Source organism: Chelonoidis abingdonii, chromosome 11 (genome assembly GCF_003597395.2).
Source record: "Chelonoidis abingdonii isolate Lonesome George chromosome 11, CheloAbing_2.0, whole genome shotgun sequence".
NCBI lineage: Eukaryota > Metazoa > Chordata > Testudines > Testudinidae > Chelonoidis > Chelonoidis abingdonii.
Window position 1 is genome coordinate 2,882,151 of NC_133779.1, and position 20,234 is coordinate 2,902,384.

At 45.7% G+C, this 20,234-nt stretch overlaps 1 protein-coding gene across 3 annotated transcripts in view; it reads left to right on the top strand.

The window, feature by feature from the left end:
• Nucleotides 1-5,538: 5,538 nt before the first annotated feature.
• The window catches only part of ACTN4 (actinin alpha 4), an 80,373-nt gene continuing 65,677 nt past the window's right edge, over nucleotides 5,539-20,234 (top strand). The window contains exon 1 of one of the 3 annotated variants that reach the window (XM_032776308.2): nucleotides 5,539-5,777. In XM_032776308.2, the coding sequence (XP_032632199.1) occupies nucleotides 5,628-5,777 (150 nt within the window). In that variant the 5' untranslated portion in view covers nucleotides 5,539-5,627. The remainder of the gene's footprint in view (nucleotides 5,778-20,234) is intronic. The other 2 variants (XM_032776309.2, XM_032776310.2) reach the window with 2 other exon arrangements.

Consider the following 20,234-nt stretch of genomic DNA (forward strand, 5'->3'; position numbering starts at 1 on the left):
CACTGCAGGGTCTTTAGAGCAGAAGAAGGCGGGAGACTCTGTGGCATGCCAACCCTGCAAAACAGGCTGTGGGTCAAACAACGTGCCCTGTGGCTCTGGGTCCAAGCCTGGATGACTTATGGGGCTATGGAGGTGCCCCCTGGTTTGAATCAAGCAGTGATCTTCTCTGGACCCTGAGAGAACTGAAGTTGTTATGGCATAAAAATTCAGCAGCACAGCTTGCCCTCTTTGTTGACCAGCCATGGAGACTAAACAGGGTCCCCCTGAGGCAGAGGAGGATCATTGGTCTTTGTCCTGACCCTGCTGTCGGTCCCAGTCCCCAGGGCTATCTATCCAACACCTCTCACCAGTCATTGCTACAAGGGTAACCCAGTGTCACAAGCTGGGGTGCAATCCACACCTGTCATAAATAGATAGCTAAGGGTTAATGTTTCTTTCACCTGTAAAGGGTTAACAAAGGGAACCAAACACCTGACCAGAGGACCAATCAGGAAACTGGATTTTTCAAAGCAGAGGGAGGGAATTTTTTGTATGCCTGTGTCTTTGTCTGGCTCTCAGCTATGAGAGGGGATCTTTCTATCTTCAAGCTTCTAATCTTCAGTTTCAAAGTTGTGAGTACCAAGGCAGAAAAAACAATAGGCTGTTGTTGGGTTTTTTTTGTATTTACATGTGTGTAGTTTGCTGGAATGTTTAAATTGGATCTCTTGTTGAATAAGGCTGGTTATTCATATTTTTCTTTTAAGCAATAGCCCTGTGTATTGTCACCTTGATGCAGAGATCATGTTCATGTGTTTTTTCTTTCTTTTTTATATAAAGCTTTCTTTTTAAGACTTGTTTGAGTTTTTCTCTCTGGGTAGGCTAAGGAAAGAAGGGAAGGGAAATTCTTCTTTGTGTTAGATTTACAAGAGGGTGAATCTAGGCCAGCCTCAAGGGGGAAGGAAGGAGGGGAGGAGGTAATTGGCCCTCTCTGTTTTGCCATTCAAGAGGAGTTTAAGTACAGGTATCGCCCAGGATAACACAGGGAGGGGAAAGCTGGGGAGAGATAACAAGGAGACAAGGGAGGAGGTTGTTTTCCCTTTGGGTGTGAGACTCAGAGTCTCTGAGTCTTGGGTCCCCCAAGGGAAGGTTTTTGGGGAGAGCCAAGAGTGAGCAAGACAACTGGAATTTTTTTTGGCTGGTGGCAGCGATATCAGATCTAAGCTGGTAATTAAGCTTAGAGGGTTCATGCTAGCTTCTCAGTTTATGAACGCTAAGGTTCAAATCTGAGTAGGAAAGCTATGACAACACCAGTGAGAGATTAGTCACCACGTCTCCTGTAACCCTGAGTGCCTTAAAATGCTCTGCTGCCCTAGCTCCTCGTCTGGGTGCTCCCAGCTAGCATGCACTCCGTGTCTGTGTGTCTGCTTGTTACACCCTTGCCACGTTCTGAACTCCACCGGCCTTGGTGGCTACTGACCAAGTGACCCCAACCACCCCCAGTCCCGAATTTCCCCAACACCATCTGCCGTGCAATGTCCAGCCCTTTCCTGAATATGTTCAGGTCCGTTGCGCCTTTAAAGAGACAAAACCACAGCGGCTTGTTGCCTTAACGGGAGTTAACAATTGCCTCAATTCAAATGCAGCACTGGGTTGGTTTAGATTAAAAATAAAATACGTTCGTTAACAGAAGAACTTGGATTAAGTGGTACGAAGTAGAAGAGATAAAAGTAAAGATGGATACAACCAAATAAAGGGAAAACTCACAGCTAAAAGACTGAAACTTAACCCCGCAAGGTAGTTTTCTTCCCAATTTTTCTTTTCTCCAGCCACGGCTGACTTCCTTTCAGTCAGTCAGGGCCGTCCATAGAATTACAAGGTGCTGGTTTCCCTTGTCTTCTTCGGTGAAAGATCTTTGTCAAAGCAGGTTTCTCACCTGCAGTCCCTTCCCAGAGACTTCAATTGAAGGACCCATCTTTGGGTTCTCCTTTCTCCTTATCTCTTCCCAAGCTCTCCGTTTTGTCCCCAGACTCAGGATGATCTCATGCTGTTCTTCCCATTCTCCTGCTGATTCGTAGGTAAACGGGGTCTGTCTCTGCCCCATGACCAGCCGATCAGACACACAAATATACACTCCTTTCTCTAGGGCAGACTGGGTTGATGTATTGCTTGCCAAACACATTTTAGGAACGACCAAGTCGGATGAGGTAATTTCTTTTATTGGAAGAAGTCAATCACCGATGGGCATCTGTGTCCCACCCAGCTAATGCATCATGAAGCCTTCAGGTATTATACACCTGGCAAAAATGTCTTATCTGGCGCTGCTGCTCCATCCCTGCTGGGAGGCAACAGAAGAACCTCTGCCTTGTTTTTCTGTCCTGAAAGCGATGACATTAATGCAGCCTAATCTAGGGGAGGAGCATTTCTGTAGCTGATGCTCGATACGGCCCTTGCAAGCCCTTGGCCGTAAAGCAGAAGTATGCGCTGAATGCCTCATGCTTCCCAAAGCACATGAGCGTGTGTCAGTGATGTGAGCATATGCTTGTGAATGGGTGTACGCCCACACGCATAAAGTGTGACTGTGCGTGTGATGGGACTCTATTTTTGAATGTGTGTGTGAGAGAGAAGGGTGTACGAGAAACATTATTGTATTTATGAATCTACCTATGGGCCTCATACGAACCCTGTTACCACAGTATCACAATCATCTTCACCAGCCCCCTGTGAGGTAGGGCAAAGCTCCTATCCCCGTTGTACAATGGGTAACCGAGGCACAGAGAGGCTAAGTGACTTACCGAGGTCACACGGTGCTTCCGTTTCTCCATCGGTGGCCGAGCAGGGGATTGATTGAGGGTTTCCCCAATGCCAAGTTGGTGCTCTAACCACTAGGCGGTCCTTCCTCTCACCATGTGTCTGTGAATCTGTGTGCGCATGCATGAGAAATAGACTGTGCATGTTTGTGAACGTGTGTGTGTGTTTGTGTGTGCAGGGTGCACAGATGTGTGCGCATGCAAAGGGCCATGACTCTGTCAGAGACACGACAATGTATTTATGAATACGGTGACAATATGGGGCTTTGGGTAGAGATTTGCATGCGCCTTGTTAATGCTTATGACATACACATCACGATATAAACCTACTCCAAGGGGCAACCTTGGAGTAAAACCCACCTCCCCTACCAGCCACTCACGGCTACCACCACTCCTCTGCTTCTTGTCATGCCACAAACTTGCCCACCCACAAGGGTCCTGAATGTAGCCATTCAGAGTTTGCCGTGAACCCCAAGGGATTGGTTAGAGCCTCATTCCTGGGCCAGCATCCTCAGGGTAACTGTTGTGACAGAGAGCAAAGACGACTGCTCAGTCACGGAGCCTGATCACGGGAAAACCGCTTCCTTTCTAAGTGCAAACTGCGGTTACAAATTAGGGAACCTGTGGGCGGACCAAGGATTTTTATATTAAGACAGTTTCCCTCTCATCACGGCTTGGAGCCAGGCGTGAGCTTGGGAAGGCTACTCGGAGGCAGGGCTATTTCTATTTATAAGGCTGCTGGCTGCTTCCGCCCATTGTTCCAGAAGAAGGCAGCTCCCAGGATTCATGCTGGGGCTGGAGTGCAGGAATCAGTCAAAACGGCAAGTGGAATTTTATTGACAATTTTCCATTCAGTCATTTTTTCTTTGCTCTCCATGGGAGACCTATACACAAGAATGACATGGTAAGAATTAATAGTAAATACCACAAACTGCCTGTACTCACCGTTGACCTTGCTGAATGGAATCAGAACTGTCCACTTGTTTGTCATAGGGCCTATACTGACAATTGCTAATGGAGATTCCCCTTCTGCGCAAAAGGCTGGGCACTGGGCTTTCAGAGCATAAGTTTCTGAGTTCTGTTCTTGCCGTTTGCTCTGGCTTGCGACAATCTAGATTAATGAATGAAACAGGTAGCCAAGAGTGCAGCTGGGCTTCGTCCATCCTCCAGACAGTCCCAACTTTTCTCTGGTCCAAACACTTCCCTGCTTTCTTGCTGCAGCATGCACTCAGCAGTGCCAGCATGGGGCTTAGCAGTTCCATTTGTGTGCATTCTTGCCACCAGCCTCTTCTCGCACATATTGTGGTAGGACTTTCTGCAGATGCAGTGGATCGGATGCTAAGCTGGGAGCCAGGACTTGCTATTCCAACCTCTGCCACTGCCACGTGGCCTTGTGTAAGGCACTTGCCTGGTCCATGCCTCAGTTTCCCTATCTGTCCAATGGGGCTCATGGCCTCCTTCGCAAAGTGCGAAGCGATGAAACACTCTAGAGCAGAACTCAGGGTTATTACGGAGCCTGCTGACCCCTGCCCAGAAATGGCTCGGAAGGGGCCTTGCGGTAGTGGCCATTCCACCGACAGGATGGCGGGTGTCAGGCCACCCGCAGACAGCTGCTCCCCAGCCAGGGAGGCCCCCTTTCCAAGGGGCTGGCTGTGATGCCCCCAGGTGAAGCCAGAGGCCAGGTGGGCTGAGGGTGGCTTTGCTGGGCTGGATGCTGGAGCCGTGACGCCCCCTCCCATGCAGGGCAGGAGGCTGGCACAGGAGGGGCGCTCACCACCCCACATGGGGCAATGTCTGTATCCTGCCCCGCCACACACCAAGGGGTGGAGGGGCACCAACTCCACCCACAATATGAATATTCATAAGGATGAGAAAGTGGCCACCCTGCCGTCATGAATATGCATAATACAACACAACCACCACCCATTATATAAATATTCATGAGGGAGGTCAAAACACCCCCCCTTATCTGAATGTCCACGGGGGGGAGGGTAGAAACACTAGTCTGAATATTCATGAGAAAGGTTTAAACTCCACCTACAATATGAATATTAACCAGAGGTCATAGCCCTATATGAATATTAATAAGAGGTTAAACTGCGCATACAATATAAATATTCACGAGGGAGGCGGGTCTATCCGCAATAGGAATATTCATGAGGTGAAGACAATGCTACATGCAGCCCGTATCAGGATATGAATATTCATAAAGCAGCGTCGTTGTCATGCTCACAAAGTTAATAGTTATAAGATATCACAACAACCCCACCTCTCGTGTGCATATTCATAAGGGGGCAGGCTCCCTGAACAATATGAATATTCATGAAGGGTGGGAACACCCCACGCCACACATACAGAGGGTATTGATTGTCATTGGCCACACACACACTGAATATTCATGAAGGGAGAAGCTGGCGCGTGTCACTCAGGTAGCCGTTGCGAGGCGTCGCGCAGGCGCAACGAGGAGGCGTTGGGGGTGGGGGAGCGGCAAAGAGGGACGCAGGCGCAGCGCCGCACAATCAGACCCGGAGAGGGCGGGAGAGGAAAAGGGCGGAGAGAGCGCAGGCGCAGAGGGGGCCGAGGAACTGGCCGGAGCAGGCAGTGACGTCCCGCGAGGAGGAGCGAGGCGGCTGGGGGGAAAGGCGAGTTCAGCGCCTGCGCAATGAGATCTGCGGCCTGGCTGACTGGGTGAGGTCACCCTTCCCACCGGCCGGGCGTGAGGGGAAGGGGGCGGGGCCTGGGCTCCGCGCGCCGGCCCCTCCCCCGGGGCGGGGCGGCTCCTCCCTCAGCCGGAGCGGCGGGTCGGGCGGTCGGGGCGCTGGGCCGGGAGCCGCGCGGAACATGGTGGATTACCACGCAGCGGGGCAGCCCTACCAGTACGGCGGCAACGGGCCCGGCTCGCTCGGCGGCGTCGGCGACTACATGGCGCAGGAGGACGACTGGGACCGGGACCTGCTGCTCGACCCCGCCTGGGAGAAGCAGCAGCGCAAGGTGAGTCGCGGGCTGGGGTCTCGGAGGGTCGAGGGGAGATCTGAGGAGGGGTGGGCTGGGGTGGGGGGTGAAGTTGGGGGGAAGGGCGGGGGGGCGTCTGAGGTTGGGGGTCTGAGGGAGTTGAGGAGACGGGGTCTGGGGTGTGGGGGGGTTGGGGTGAGGTGGGTCTGAGGGGTCTGGGAGGGGGTCGGGGCTGAGGTTGCTGGAGGATCTGGGGAGGGATGGGATAGGGTCGGGGAGGGGGGTCTGAGGAGATGGGGTCTGGGTGGGGGTTGGGGTGAGGTGGTGGGGAGGGGTCGGGGACTGAGGTTGGTGGGAGGATCTGAATGAGGGGTGGGCTGGGGTTGGGGATAGGGTTGGGGGCTGAGGGGAGATGGGGTCTGGATGGGGGGTTGGGGTGAGGTGGGCTGGGGAGGGTCGGGGACTGAGGTTGGTGGGAGGATCTGATAGGGGTGGGCTGGGGTTGGGGGTAGTTGGGAGAGGGGAGTCTGAGGTTGGGGGTCTGAGGAGAGTTGAGGAGACGGGTCTGGTGGTGGGGGGTTTGTGGTGAGGTGGGTCTGAGGGGTCTGGGGGAGGGGGTCGGGGGCTGAGGTTGGCAGGAGGATCTGGGGAGGGATGCGCTGGGTGGGGGGTGGAAGTTGGGGGAAAGGGCCGGGGGGCGTCTGAGGTTGGGGTACTGAGGGAGTTGAGGAGATGGGGTCTGGTGTGGGGTGGTGAGGTGGGTCTGAGGGGTCCTGGGAGGGGTCGGGGGCTGAGTTGGGGAGGATCTGGGGAGGGATGGCTGGGGTGGGGGGGTGACAGTTGGGGGAAAGGCCGCGGGGCGTCTGAGGTTGGGGTCTGAGGGAGTTGAGGAGATTGGGGTCTGGGGTGTGGGGGGGTTGGGGTGAGTGGGTCTGAGGGGTCTGGGAAGGGGGTCGGTTGGCGGGGAGGATCTGGGAGGATGGGCTGGGTTGGGGATAGGGCTGGGGGGGGTCTGAGGAAGATGGGTCTGGGATGGGGCGGTTGGGGTGAATGGGTCTGGGGAGGGGTCCGGGACTGAGTATGGTGGTGGAGATCTGATGGGGGGTGGGCTGGGGTTGGGGATAGGGTTGGGAGAGGGGAGTCTGAGGTTGGGGGTCTGAGGGAGTTGAGGAGATGGGGTCTGGGGTGTGGGAGGGTTGGGGTTAGGGGGTCAGGGGAGGCTAAAGGGGGAGGCCTGGAAAGGAGGGACTCAGGCTGAAGGGGGCTCTGGTGGGGGGGGGCTGGGGAGTGCTCTGGGGTTGCAGGGGTGGCCTGGTTTGAAGGGGCTCTGGGACTGAAGGGAGGGGGCTGTGGGATGCTCTGGGGCTGTGAGGAAAAGAGGGCTTGGGGGGTTCAAGGGGGAGGCCTGGGCTGGGGTGTCTTGGAGGTCACTTGGACTGAGGGGAGGGAAACCTGGGCTAAATAGAAGTGTCAAGTGAGGGAGAGTGTCTGGGGTGAGGAGCCAGGAAGGGTCCATAGGTCTGAGAGAAGCAGTGGTGTGAAAGGGGGTGCCCTAAAGGGTGGGGAGGGAGTGGCTCTAGGCCTTAGGGGCAAAGGGCAGGCTCCAGGGAGGGATGGGTGTGTCTGGGGTGTGAGGGCTGGGACTCAGTTTGGGAGATGCCTCAGCACAAGGGGAGGGGTGGGCGCTCCATGAAGTGGGCACTTATAAGTTTGAGTTGTGGGTCCTGACTAGGGAGTCTTTAGGAGGGGATTGGGTGGGGGTTAGGGACCTGTTACTGGACCCTGCCTTGGGAGGCATCAGGCAGGTGAAGAGAGAGCTTGGTCTTGGGGGGAGGGTGCTTGTTGCTGACTTTGGGGGGCTGTGACCTGGGAGAAGCAACAGTGTTGAGTAGGAGGGAGATTCAGGAGGAGTAGGGGTAGGAAAGGGGTCTCTGCTGGGGATCAGAACCTGCTGTTGAACCTGGTCTGGAGAAACATCAGCTCAGGGTGACAGGGGTTGAAGAGGTACAAAGGGGAAATGAGCTTTGGTCCCGGGGTCGTGCAGAATACAATGGAGAGCATGGGTGCTTGTGGGAAAGAATGGAAGGGGATGGGGTGGGCCAGGGTGTCAGTAGGTGTTGGTTGCAGGAGGAAGCAGGAGTCATGGGGGTTGGGTGGAGCAGGTTGAAATGTATGTGCGGTTGGGTGGAGAACAGATTCCTAGTCGCTGTTTTGAGGTGTTCCCCTTTGAGTAATCTACCATGGGTGGGGAATGCTGAGAGCCCTGGAAGGGAAGTGCCTGTTTTCCAAACCCCCTCCCTGGAATCTCCTTGGGGAAAAGCTTCCTAATTACTGATCTCACTGGAGAGCCACTGGGAGCAGTTGTCCTGTGGAATTAGTGGCTCTGTTTAGAGCTCCTGTCATATATCCCTGTTGCACAGTGGCTCTCAACTGCCCCTTTGAATCAATCTTCCCCACTGACTGAGTTTCCTTCCTTGCTCTTGTCTGGTCAGCTGAGAGAGCCAGGAATGGAGTGACCATGGAGGTGAAAGCTCCAGTCTATATGCTTTCCTTGTACGTCTAAATAGTTTTGTGTAAAAACTGACTGGCCACTCAGCCAAGGTCTTGCTGCTGCACCAGCTATCTATACTAATATATAGAAATACACCTATTGTGATGTCTAGCTGCACGTACAAAAACACTACAATGCACAGACATTCATTAATAGGCATGTGGTCAACCATGGACAGCCATAAAAATGCCGAGGTTCAGTTACCCTGCCTCTTATAATCACTCCTGAGGGCAGCTGTATGTCTGCTAGCAATAACTGATGTGGTTCTGTGAACCCTGCTGGGTTGCAGGAATCCTTCCTTCCATTTCTGTGGCCTGTGATTTGGAAATATTTGCTTGGGTGGACTAAATTTGCTGTGATGGCATCAAAATCCTCTCTGGTTTGTTCAGTGTTAGAGGTATATTGGGGTAATTGTCATCAGATTCACACATGGCTGAGCTCTGGGCTTCAGGCATTTTTTTTGTGCCCGAGGCATCTAAAACTATGCACGTATTTTAATGTGTGTGTGACTCTTGCAATTCATGAAGCTTTTGCATTCTTCAGGATGACAGGATATATTTGAGTGAGAACCCATTTTACAAAACTACACCCTTAAATTTAGCAGGTCCTGTCTTGAAATGACTGCAACTGTCAATTCAGTCAACTGAATCCAGGAACTATTAGGACTGCAGCAGTATTAACACTTGAGTTCTTACATAAATAGGATCTCCCTCCCCCAACCTCATCTAATTTTCTATTGGGAGTTTCAGAAGGCTGGGTAGGGCACATGTCTCTTCCTCTCTTTCTTCAAGTCATAGAGGACTCTGGTAATTACAAAATCCTGTCATCGCAACAGGGCAACCCCTTGCTTGCAAGACTCAATTGATTGTGAAGAATATGTGCCATTTTCTCTGCCAGATTTTCCAGAACCCTGGAAATACAGTAATACATTGAGCGCTCTGACCTATAGCTGATTTTGCATTCACGTTGGTTAATAATTTGAAGATTATTTGTGTTGTTTCAGATTTGTTTCTTTAGGTAGGCAGCGGAGAATTCAAGGTAGCCATCTGCTATTTTGTTTAATTATCTTAATTGCATGCTATTTAAGACAGAGCTAAGACTATCAGAGCAAAATTCAAGGAGGTGGAGGAATTTTTAGACTCCATGCTGGCAAGAGAAGAAACTTTTTCAAAGGGAGTATTTTATTCTAAATGTAACAAGTATGTGTTTGTCAAAACTATGTAACAAGTCTGTGCTGTCAAGCTTTGTGAGTTTAGGCTGAAATCAGACCAAAGATATTTTAAAAATAGCCAGTGGACTGTTTCAACAGTGTGTAAAAGCCGACGCACATTGGTAATGATTTTTCCATATTTTGGGGGATAGTGCAAATGGCTCACTTTTAAATCATGCTGATGGATTACTATTAAGAAAAGATTCTGCCCTCTCAAACACTGAACAACAGCTTTGTTCCACTTAGAGCACCTGGCTAAAGGTTTTATCACTGTGACGTGGCACCTTAGCTCTTGGTCTCGTGGGAGAATGCTATTAATGCCGTTTCAGGGTGTGTGATTTCCATGATGTAGAATCGCAGGAAGCCCGTCCCATATTCTCTCCCCCTGGATTCATTTGTCCTTCACACATCACTGGAACTATTTTACTATGTTATGAAACAAGCAGAGTCACCTTTTGAAAGAGGCCTACAGCTCTGCAATCAACTGGAAATTGTTTTAAATACATCTCAATTCCTCCAAGAATTGTGTAATAAGAACTTCATCCTTCAAGGCCTTGTTGATACTGGGCTTTGAACCACCATTCCAGCTAAACTGGCTTCAAATATGGATTGACTGGTGTGGATAGAACCAGACTCTCAAATCAGTTCTCCAAAAGTCATGTTTCCAGTCAAACATTTTTTGACAGCTATCTTAGAGCAAACCTACACTAGAAAGAATTGTTGATTTTTAGTAATGCTGGCATAGTTAAGCTGGCAAAATCCTCCTAAACCCTTGATGTAGTTATATAGGTATGAAATTGCTTATACCAGCTCAGGTTACCAATATAAGCCATACTACTGTAAGCAGCCTTACACCGATAACTGCACGTGTAGTAGGGCTTGTGAGTAAGATTTTACTGGACATCAGGCCTTAGACACTGTGGCTCCATTTATGCAGCTCAGATCATGTTTGGAACCGTGTTTAAACCAGATCCAGGCTTTGTTTTCAAATGCGGTTAAAGCCTAGTGTAGACAAGGCCTAGGTGTTGGGAAACCAGCGTGAGACTTGACCAAGCAGGATGATTGTTATAACATGATAGAGCCTTGATCGTGAAAGGACACAGTTTGGCCCTGTTCTTATCGGCAGTATCAGGGAACCGGTAGCTTGTTTCAGGTAGTAAAAGATGAGAAGTCATAGAATGACTGACTTGGCCTTAAATGTGAGTGGTGGTTGTTTGTTTTTTTTTTAAAGTCACTTTGTATTTCTCCCTATATATTTTAGATGCTTAATTCAGTTAGGACCATGTTAAGAGAGTGTCCTAAGAGAGCTATGGTGATGGATGGGGAATGTCAGAGCACTCTCTAGGCCAGAGGCACTTAACCTTTCCGGAATTCTGTACCCCTTTCAGGAGGCCGATTTGTTGTGTACTCCCAAGTTTTACCTCACGTAAAAATGACTTGCTTACAAAATCAGGCATAAAAATACAGAAGTATTTTAGTTAGAGCACACTATTACTGAAATATTGCTTGCTTTCTCATTATTTTATAATTATAAAATGAATCAATTGGAATGTAACTATTGTACGTGTACTTGCATTTCCTTATATAGATCCGTATAAACAAGCCACTGTCTGAAATTTTAGTGTGTACTGACTTCGCTGATGCTTTTTATATAGCCTGTTGTAAAACTAGCCAAGTATCTAGACAGATTGATGTACCCTCTGGAAGACCTGTGTGTACCCCCAGGGGTACATGTACCCTCGGTTGAGAACCACTGATCTAAACTGATATAAGCCCAAGAAATGGGGAGGGGAGGTTGACACTTCATAGTTTAGTGAACACTGCGATCCTGATATTTGAACAGTTCAGTTTAGTGTTTCATTTTCACACCTTATAGCTAATGAAAATACTGATGTATACATAGTATTGCATGCTATTTTGGCTGTTGTACTGACTTCTGAAAGTTTAGTGCATTGCTTAAAGGTCCTCAGTCCTTCCCCCTTTAGATATCTCCTCTCATTTTGCCAGATTTCAATGCACGTTGCTGCAGGTTTCACTCAAACTTTGAGGTGATAACAAAATGTAGTTAATACTTCCTTTTACAAAAATAGTTGGTGCTTCTAAAATAGCTGGAATGTTTGTGCTTGGAAAATCACAAAGAAGTGTTAAGCTAGTGTTTGAGAGCTGAGCTTTCTGGCAGCTGTGGAAAGACGGAATCCTGGAGAAAAACTATTGACTTTTGCTTTGAGCTTGTGCTTGGAGATCTGGTGTCACCTTTGATTAAAATAAGGTGGAACAAGTCTTGTGGCCCAACTTTGATGGATATTTGTTCACTATCACACAGTGCACTTGTGCCTAGGACTGAAATAATGGGGATATACAGTTTGAGCTGCCTCACTAGAGCTGTTTGGTGGTATGGACAGGACCAGAATATTAGGAAGATTGAGATAAAATAGCAGGTTATGAAAAAAGTGTGTGCACGTGGATTTGTGGGGACTGGGTGCATTGTAAGAATAATAAGGAGCACTGAAAATCAAGGATGAGGTGAATTGGAAGAAATTTGGGGATAGGGGCAGGACCAAAATAAAGGGCTTTGACAGTGCAGCAGTTCTGAATTGTGCAAGGGCAGAGCTCTGTGTGGAGAAACTTAAATAGTATAGTACCTGCTAAAAACTTAAAACTCACTACATTTACTCAGATGCCTGTTCTCAGGGATTTTCTTACAATTTTTTCATTGTCTTCTGTTAAACAATTTAAAACCTGAAAACCATGCACTTTTGCTGCATGTGAAAATCTCTAGCAAGTGGTCAGATTCAGGAGTGGTAACTGAAATGTTTGACCTGTTCATCTGAACTGGTGAAGAGTCAGATTCTTATTCTTGTAGATGCTGAATCTTGTAATCTGTGGAGGTTTGAAGAAGGTATGTATAACAGGCAGGACTGAATTGATGCTAAGCTTTTTCAGCTCTATCTGTTCCATATATATATATATATTATAAACATGTCATATTTAAAAGCAGCAAAGAGTCCTGTGGCACCTTATAGACTAACGGACGTTTTGGAGCATGAGCTTTCGTGGGTGAATACCCACTTCGCATCCGACGAAGTGGGTGTTCACCCACGAAAGCTCATGCTCCAAAACGTCTGTTAGTCTATAAGGTGCCACAGGACTCTTTGCTGCTTTTACAGATCCAGACTAACACGGCTACCCCTCTGATACTTGACTCCAAAGACAATAATTGATCATTTTTACTGGTTTGATTTACCTACCTTTTAAAAAGTAACTTCTCATTAGTGGGAGGGAGGGGGCTTAAAGTGCATTTAGCTTTGGATAAACTTGATCATGTAAACTGATTGACAGCAATTCCCTTTATTTTTTTAATTGCAGAGCTGTTTTTGCTTAGTATTTCTTAACTGTAAGGATTTTAAAGGACTCTCTTGTAAATATCTATAATATTTTGTGACAGCCACATTGTACATGCCTTTTGAGAAGCATTTAGGTTTATAAATGCCCCTTCTGGGTACCAAAGCAAGAGAGAAGAATCAGAGTACTTAGGGGCATGAGATGAAATGTGGCATGGTAGCTGCCAATCTCCATCATGTTGTTGTCACTTGCATTAAAAATAGCAGAAATCACTGGATGCTTTAGTAATTCAAGGTTAATGTGACAAAAATAATCTATGAAGTTAGTTAATTATTATAACAGGTCAATAATGCTAGGTATCTGGAACTCCTTGAGCTAACTTAGGGCTCCTCGCATACAGTAAAAAATCCCTTCAAACCCTGAATCCAAAAATAAGTTCCTGCTTCTTTTTGAAAGACAATCTTTGCTGTATTTAAACTGCATCAAGTACAGAATAAAGCCTAGCCTCTTAACCAGTGGTTTCATCAAGACCATAAAACCAAGAATTCTGCATCTAACTTACTGAAATACTTTTGCTGTGTGCCCTTTTTAGTTTTTTTTTTTTTTTTTCTTGCAGCACAGTGCTTGGAACAACTGACTGTACAGAGAAATTAGTTCTGCTCAACGTTAATGCTTAGCACTTGTATAGCAGTTTACTTCAAAGTGTTGTACAAAAATTAGAGGCAGTTTGGTCTAGTGGATTGAGCCCAGGACTGGGAGCCAAGAGTGGATTCTGCCACTGGCTCACCGTGTGGCATTGAGCAATGCTAAACCTTTGCCTCAGGTTACCTGTCCTTAAAAAGACAATAAAACCAAACTTCCTTGTGTGGAGTGAGGACTAATGCCTACGGAGCACGTGCATAATATGCATTAGAACAGTTAAGTTGTTTTAACTTCTCAGTGAAGCTTAAATAGCATGCCAGAACACCCACACAACAGAAACTTGCTTTCATTTTATTGGTGTTTGACCAAAAGGCAAAGACTACTTTGCCATACGCTTCTCTGTATTCTTGAATCGTCCCCTTAGCTACTTGGTCACTTATTTGAAGAGAGCCACAGAATCAGTAGCATGAAGCAGAAACATGCTTTCCTCTATAGGATGCTTTCAGTTATTATTGGTTCGTTGGTCATGTTCATAGAATATCAGAGTTGAAAGGGACCTCAGGAGGTCATCTAATCCAACCCCCTGCTCAAAGCAGGGCCAATCCCCAGACAGATTTTTGCCCCAGATCCCTAAATGGCTCCTTCAAGGATTGAACTCACAACCCTGGCCAATGCTTAAACCACTGAGCTATCCCTCCCCCATTCAACCATCTTGCATTAATGTCAATCTTTATACTATTAGTTTACTTAATGCCATTTCTATACCTGTAGTTAGTAGTGGACCTGAGAGTTCACATTTTTCTGGAGTAGTATATCAGTGTGAAGTGCTTCAATCATTTTTTTAAATTGCTCATTCTGTGCTGCATTAACAGTTATGATTTTTAGTGTCAAAGAAGGTTGCAACTTACAAAGTTCAAGACTTTCCCTTTCAGTTTTATGGCATAATCACAGGCTTGATTTTTGACAATTCTGGGGTATCAAAGATGAGCATAGACCATTCCTAGGTGAAGCTGATATTGAAGAGTTGCTGGAAGGTTTGGAACAGAGATACGAGTTGTTATGGCTGTGTTTTGATGCTGTTGTCATCAAGTCTCATTTCCAGGTTGATGAGTCACCACTCTTCCATTTCAATTGACAGTTTCATTCAGTGGCTAATTTGATCTTGAAAAATGCGAACAAACATCTTTCTGCTGCTCTTGAGATTTTGACTTCCTATTTAACTTGTGATGTTTCTACTTTACAGTAAAAGAATGATCTAGTTCCATTATTTCAGTTCCTTCAGCCACTTGTTCCCCACTATTTTAACTCTAGCACCTTGAGTTGGACACTGGTGTGTGATCACTGAATTCTAATCACCAACTTGCAATATTGACCAGCAGGTTTCATATTTCCTATATTTGAAGTGAAAACCACCACCTGTGTTCTGTCTGCATCAAATTTAACACTACATTAATTAAACACATCTACAATGGAACTCTCATGGGTGCCATCGCTGCTGGGAAACGCTCTGTAAAGTTCCCTAGTGTAGATCAGGCTCCAGTGAATTCAACAGTGAAGACTGAAAAACAAGATGAGCTAGGCAACTATATACATAACCACAGGGTCGAGTGCTTTGTCCACCTGCTAGAATTTGCTAGATTCTAGCAAACCAAGTCATCTAGCAGTTCACTACTCTTCCCGCTCCCCTTTCTTCAACATCTAAAGGCTGAGCAACGTTCAGAGTGACAGGAAAGCACTTGATGACTCTTTTCCCTGTGCTTTTAAGGAGCGGTGGTCATTGTTTCTGCTGATTCATCGCTAGGAACAGGCTTCTATTATATCTTTTCTGATGCATCAGTAACAATTAAATGAATTTGAGCTCCTGGCTGACCTGATGTATGTTGGACTTCTCATTTATTTCCTGCTAGTTAGCCCACTTACAGCGATTTGGTGGCCAAGACTTTCCTCTTCAGAAGTCACTTTCCTCTTTGAAAGAGGAAAAAGCTGCAAATCTCATCTACTAAGCAAAGAATTTTGACTAAAAAGCATTTGTTATGGTGAAATGCAAGTCATCAAGGCTCTCTGGTCCTGTGAGGGAAAACTCTAATACAAAAAATATATAGGGAAGGTAAAATTGAAACTCAAATATTTTGTAGTAAGGATGGTGAGGTATGTAGTAAAGGTGGCAATCAGATCGTGATACCTGCCTCATGTCTTAATTGCTCTGAGTGGCCATGGAAAATTCACTTTATGTAGCAGCTTCATGCTTCTGTCTCATTTGTAATGTGCAGCCCCGCGGTTGAAACATATCTCATCTGTTTTTGTTTGAGGGGTGGGTTGCACTAACGAATTTCTTGTAAACTTAAAAAGACATCACCATACTGGTAACATGCTAGACTGAACCCAGTCATGTGTCTGAACTAGAAGGAGAAGCAGAAATGGCAATGGCAGGCCACAGGGCTACTTAGATTCCAGCAAACACTGCAACACCACAGGGAGTCCCTGACATTTAAACACTTCAGCATGCTATAGAAATAAAACTGTCCTGTTACAGAGTTTACAGTGGGTTAATACATTGCTCAGTGTGAATACTGACCCCTGTAGTGAAAGGGCAAAGGATGTTACAGTTCAGCAAAAGACTACATAAGGCCATTTCACTGGTATTGAATAGGTGTATATCTGTGTGCGTACACAAGCCATCCAAACAGTTGCGGTTTTACTGCTGGTATGTGTCCAGTCTCTAGGGTTTCTGTGCTGGAATCTCAGCTATGTGACATTAACAGCAGGGCAGAATCTGTCTGCATCCTCTGCATCGTTTTCCAAACACGAGCAAACAAAAAGCAAATGAGTGCCAGTGTTCAGCCTTAATGGAAATGTATATCATAGCCATATGTTCCACACACTTATTTCCTGTTGTGTTGATGTTGGACAGATCGCTGTTTTCACAAGAAGATGATATCTTTGAGTGAGTTAGTGGAAGCCATCTCCTTTGCTGTGCTAGAAAGCAAAGTTGGAAAACACTGAGGCCTGTTTTACAGGTTAACTTGGTTTTCTTGTTCTTCCACGAGCTTGGACTGTAAATCCAAATTGTGTAACATTGGATTTAGCGTCCAAGGTTTTAGGCTTGGATACGTACCGTTTTTGTACAAAAGCTACCTGTGTCCTTGAGCTGGTTTGAAGGGTATGCAAATAATTCAGTCTTTATTAGGTTGTCTTGTAACCATGATTTAAACTTCGTTTGGACCAAATCCAGAACGTAAACATCCCATTCATTCTGAAGGTGGCTTCATTTTTGTATTGTCTCAGCTTTGATGCCAAGTTACAAACACCACATTATTTAGTCTGTGATGCTGTGCTGTGTACGAGCGAATGTTTGTGAAGGAATACAGTTAGTAACTACCTTACCTAACTGTGCCTTCTCACTCTGCATTGATAGGGCATTTGTCAGATTGAAACAAGTGTATATGCATAACTTCTGAAGAAGAGTACATTGAAATAAACACAAACTGTACTCCAGACAAAGAACCTAGGACTTACATAAAGAATGAAGAGATTGTAGACTCCCTTCTCCACTAGCAGTCACAGAATAGCAGGGATTTCTGTTTCTTCTGCTCCTTGCCTCACCAGGTCTGTTTCATAATGGTTTTATGAGAGTATAAATATGATGTAGGAGTGGCTACTTGTTCGGCTGTTAAAGATTCTCAGTCTTTCTTTAAAAACATTCAGCTGTAAAAGAGTTCTGGGTGATGGAAAATCTTGCAGTTTGTTGAGCACCCTCAGCTCCCATTGGCTTTGGTGGGATCTAGGGGTACTTAGCACCTCAAAGAATCAGGCCATAGGAAAACTTAATGCATAGAGGATTGATCTTTGAACGATTCTCTCTGGAAGAAGTTACACACTACCTGTTTTAAATAGTGGATAATCCTCATTGTACTGTCTTCACATATCTTCATCTATCACCAGTAAAACAGGTCCTCGTGTCAAAGGTATGCTGGACACCTAATAGCAGTTATGTTTGCAATCGTCATGCCAAAGTCTTGAAAGAATGTTGAAATTCAATCTTGAAGAATCGTGCTCATACAATGACTGCATTTTTGCTTTGAGCCTCAATGTCCCATACAGCTTGCTGACCAAGTGTAATAGTAGTGATCCATACAAATGTTGGTTTGATGTAACCGTCAACTATGGTATCGGTGCCTGAGAGGGTACATGAGATGTAAAAGGTTTCACTAGGCGTATCCTTCTCAGGGCATTACAACAGTTCATATTTAGCTATAAGAACTAATTAAACTGTATAATGGCTTACTTTCTAAATGCATGAGAGGATTGCGAATATTAAACAAAGCAACAGCTTATTATACCACCACACATGAGGCATCTATTTTATTAGAGGAGTTGGCAAGTATTGGGCTTAATAGCTAGCTTAATGATGCTGGCTGATCTGCTGAATGCTTTGTGGTATGACTGCATACCTAGTAGAAAACTAATGGCATTTTACTCCACATGGCACCTGTCTATATACTAGGACGTATAACAAGGATATCTGATTCCCACTTGGGTCAAATTCCTTTTGCCTCACTTCATGGTTACAGTGGGAACACATGCTTCTTATTGTAATGCCAGTGTTAAAAGAAATGCCTCAATCTTGCTCAATTCACATTATATGCCTTGCTGTAGGACGTAACTTACCAAGTACCATCTGTGTGGGGGGTTTTAGGGGGCGGGAAAGTTCATAGTTTAAAGCATGACTCAAGTCTGAAAAGATTGAAAATGGCCTGATGGAGTTCCATGTTTGTCACAGTGTTTCCAAATCAGATGTGTTTTGTTCACAGGTAAAAAACATTTTCTAATATTCTGCCCTGCTAACAGGGATCTGAGAGGCAAGCTGGATTCTTCCCTATGGATCAGTAGTAAAGATTCTGCAGGCCAAATCAGATGGTTGACACCTGTGTAACCTTATGTTGTACTGTTACGTTTAGGGAGGCGAGTCAGGGCTGGTCTGTACTAGGTTGACATAGCTACATTGATTGGAGTGTGAAAAATCCACATCCCTAATTGTTGTAGCTATGCTGCTGTAATCCTCAGTGTAGACGCAGCTATGTTGATGCAAGAATACTTCTGTCAAGCTACCTATCATCATTCAGGGAGGTAGGTGGCTTAGACTCAGTAGTGTAGACATACTGTCAGCTGCAAGCTTTTCACTCTACTGGCAGAAATACATTTCCTGCACAAACAAATATCAAATTAGACTTTGAACGCATGCAAGTGCCATTTGTTTACACAGACATTCTTGAGCCTTGGCTGAAGATGTAGCCAAGTAAGCAAGATGACCATTTCTGACAACTGTATTAGGGATCTAATCTCTTGACTGTCAGGGGTGAAGAGAGTTGTAAGACCTCTTTCAGTGAGGAGGAAAAGTGGGAGCAGTATAATTTAAATACAGTCTGTCAACCTAATCCACTTTTTTCTTAGAAAAATAACTTCACTAAATGAGCATTTCTCTTTTTGTTTGGAGAATAAATATATTCAGTTAGTAGTGAACTAGGAAGGAGAACAGAGGTGTATACTAGTACTCTGTTGTAGATATAAAGAGTTAAATCAAATGCTTTATTTAAAAGATACAGTAAGTAGCTGTTCTGGTAGTGGTCCAGCAACAGAAAGATATAAAACAAATCCAAAATTCATGTTACATTAGTATCATTAACTTGAAACTTGTCACATGCTTTCTGTGGATGGGAAAGGGTTATGAAATTGTAGGCTGAAACTTTCCAAGTTGCCTAGGGAATAATTGGGCATCCAGATTCTCTCTAGATAGCCTTGAAAATCTTTAGCTATAATCTTGGAGAAAACTCACTAAGTTCTGCCTACATTGCAATAAAAAAAAAAAAATAACACAACAAAAGGCTGTCTTGATACAGTATCTAGCAGTGTGACCCTGGCCTCTAGGATGCTACCATAATACAAAAAATAGAAGGCTGTAGAACTGAAAATAGATATTCATATGAGCTGTTGGGTCACTTCAGAGAGCACTTACTGAGATGGCTAAGGGCTTGTCAACGCTTAAAAGGCTGAAGCGAAGACACTACCTCTGCTGACGGGAAGGCTTCTCCCATCAATGTAGGTAATTCACCTCCCTGAGAGGCAGTAGCTATGTCAGTGAGAGAAGCTGTCCTGTCGGGGAGTTAGATCAGTATAACTGTGTTGCTCAGGGATGTGGACTTTTCCACACTCCTAAGTGATGGTCTATATTAGCAATTTATGTCGATATAACAGCAAGTCTAAGGCTTTCAAGCCTGATAATGCACCTGTGTGAATTTGCAGACTCAATGTTTTTGGTGCTGAAGTTGGGATTTAAATATAGTGTAAAACTCCCCTGATTTTAAGATTTCTTCTGAACGAGAGGACTTGGATGAAGGGGTGGGTGAATGGAAAACTTTGTGGGATTTCTTGGAGTCATAGATACCCCTTGTAGCAATACAGCAGTAAACTTCTATGGTAGGTGGCTTATTGCAAATTAATTGTGAGGCAGAATGCTTCCAGCCCTGCCCTTTTAAATGATAAAAGGTTTTTATTCTCTCCTGTTCAGTAACTTTTCTAATTCTTCAAGGTCTTGGAAAGGATGCAAAATCCTGCAACTCTCAAATGATCTCTGTTAGAATGACAGCATCTAGTGCGCATAATAGTGAGCTGTGGTGTCTTGTTAGTTATATAAACAAAACTTCAGTCAATTCAGAAGTGAATTCCTGCACCAGATCATCTTACTTGAAAGTCT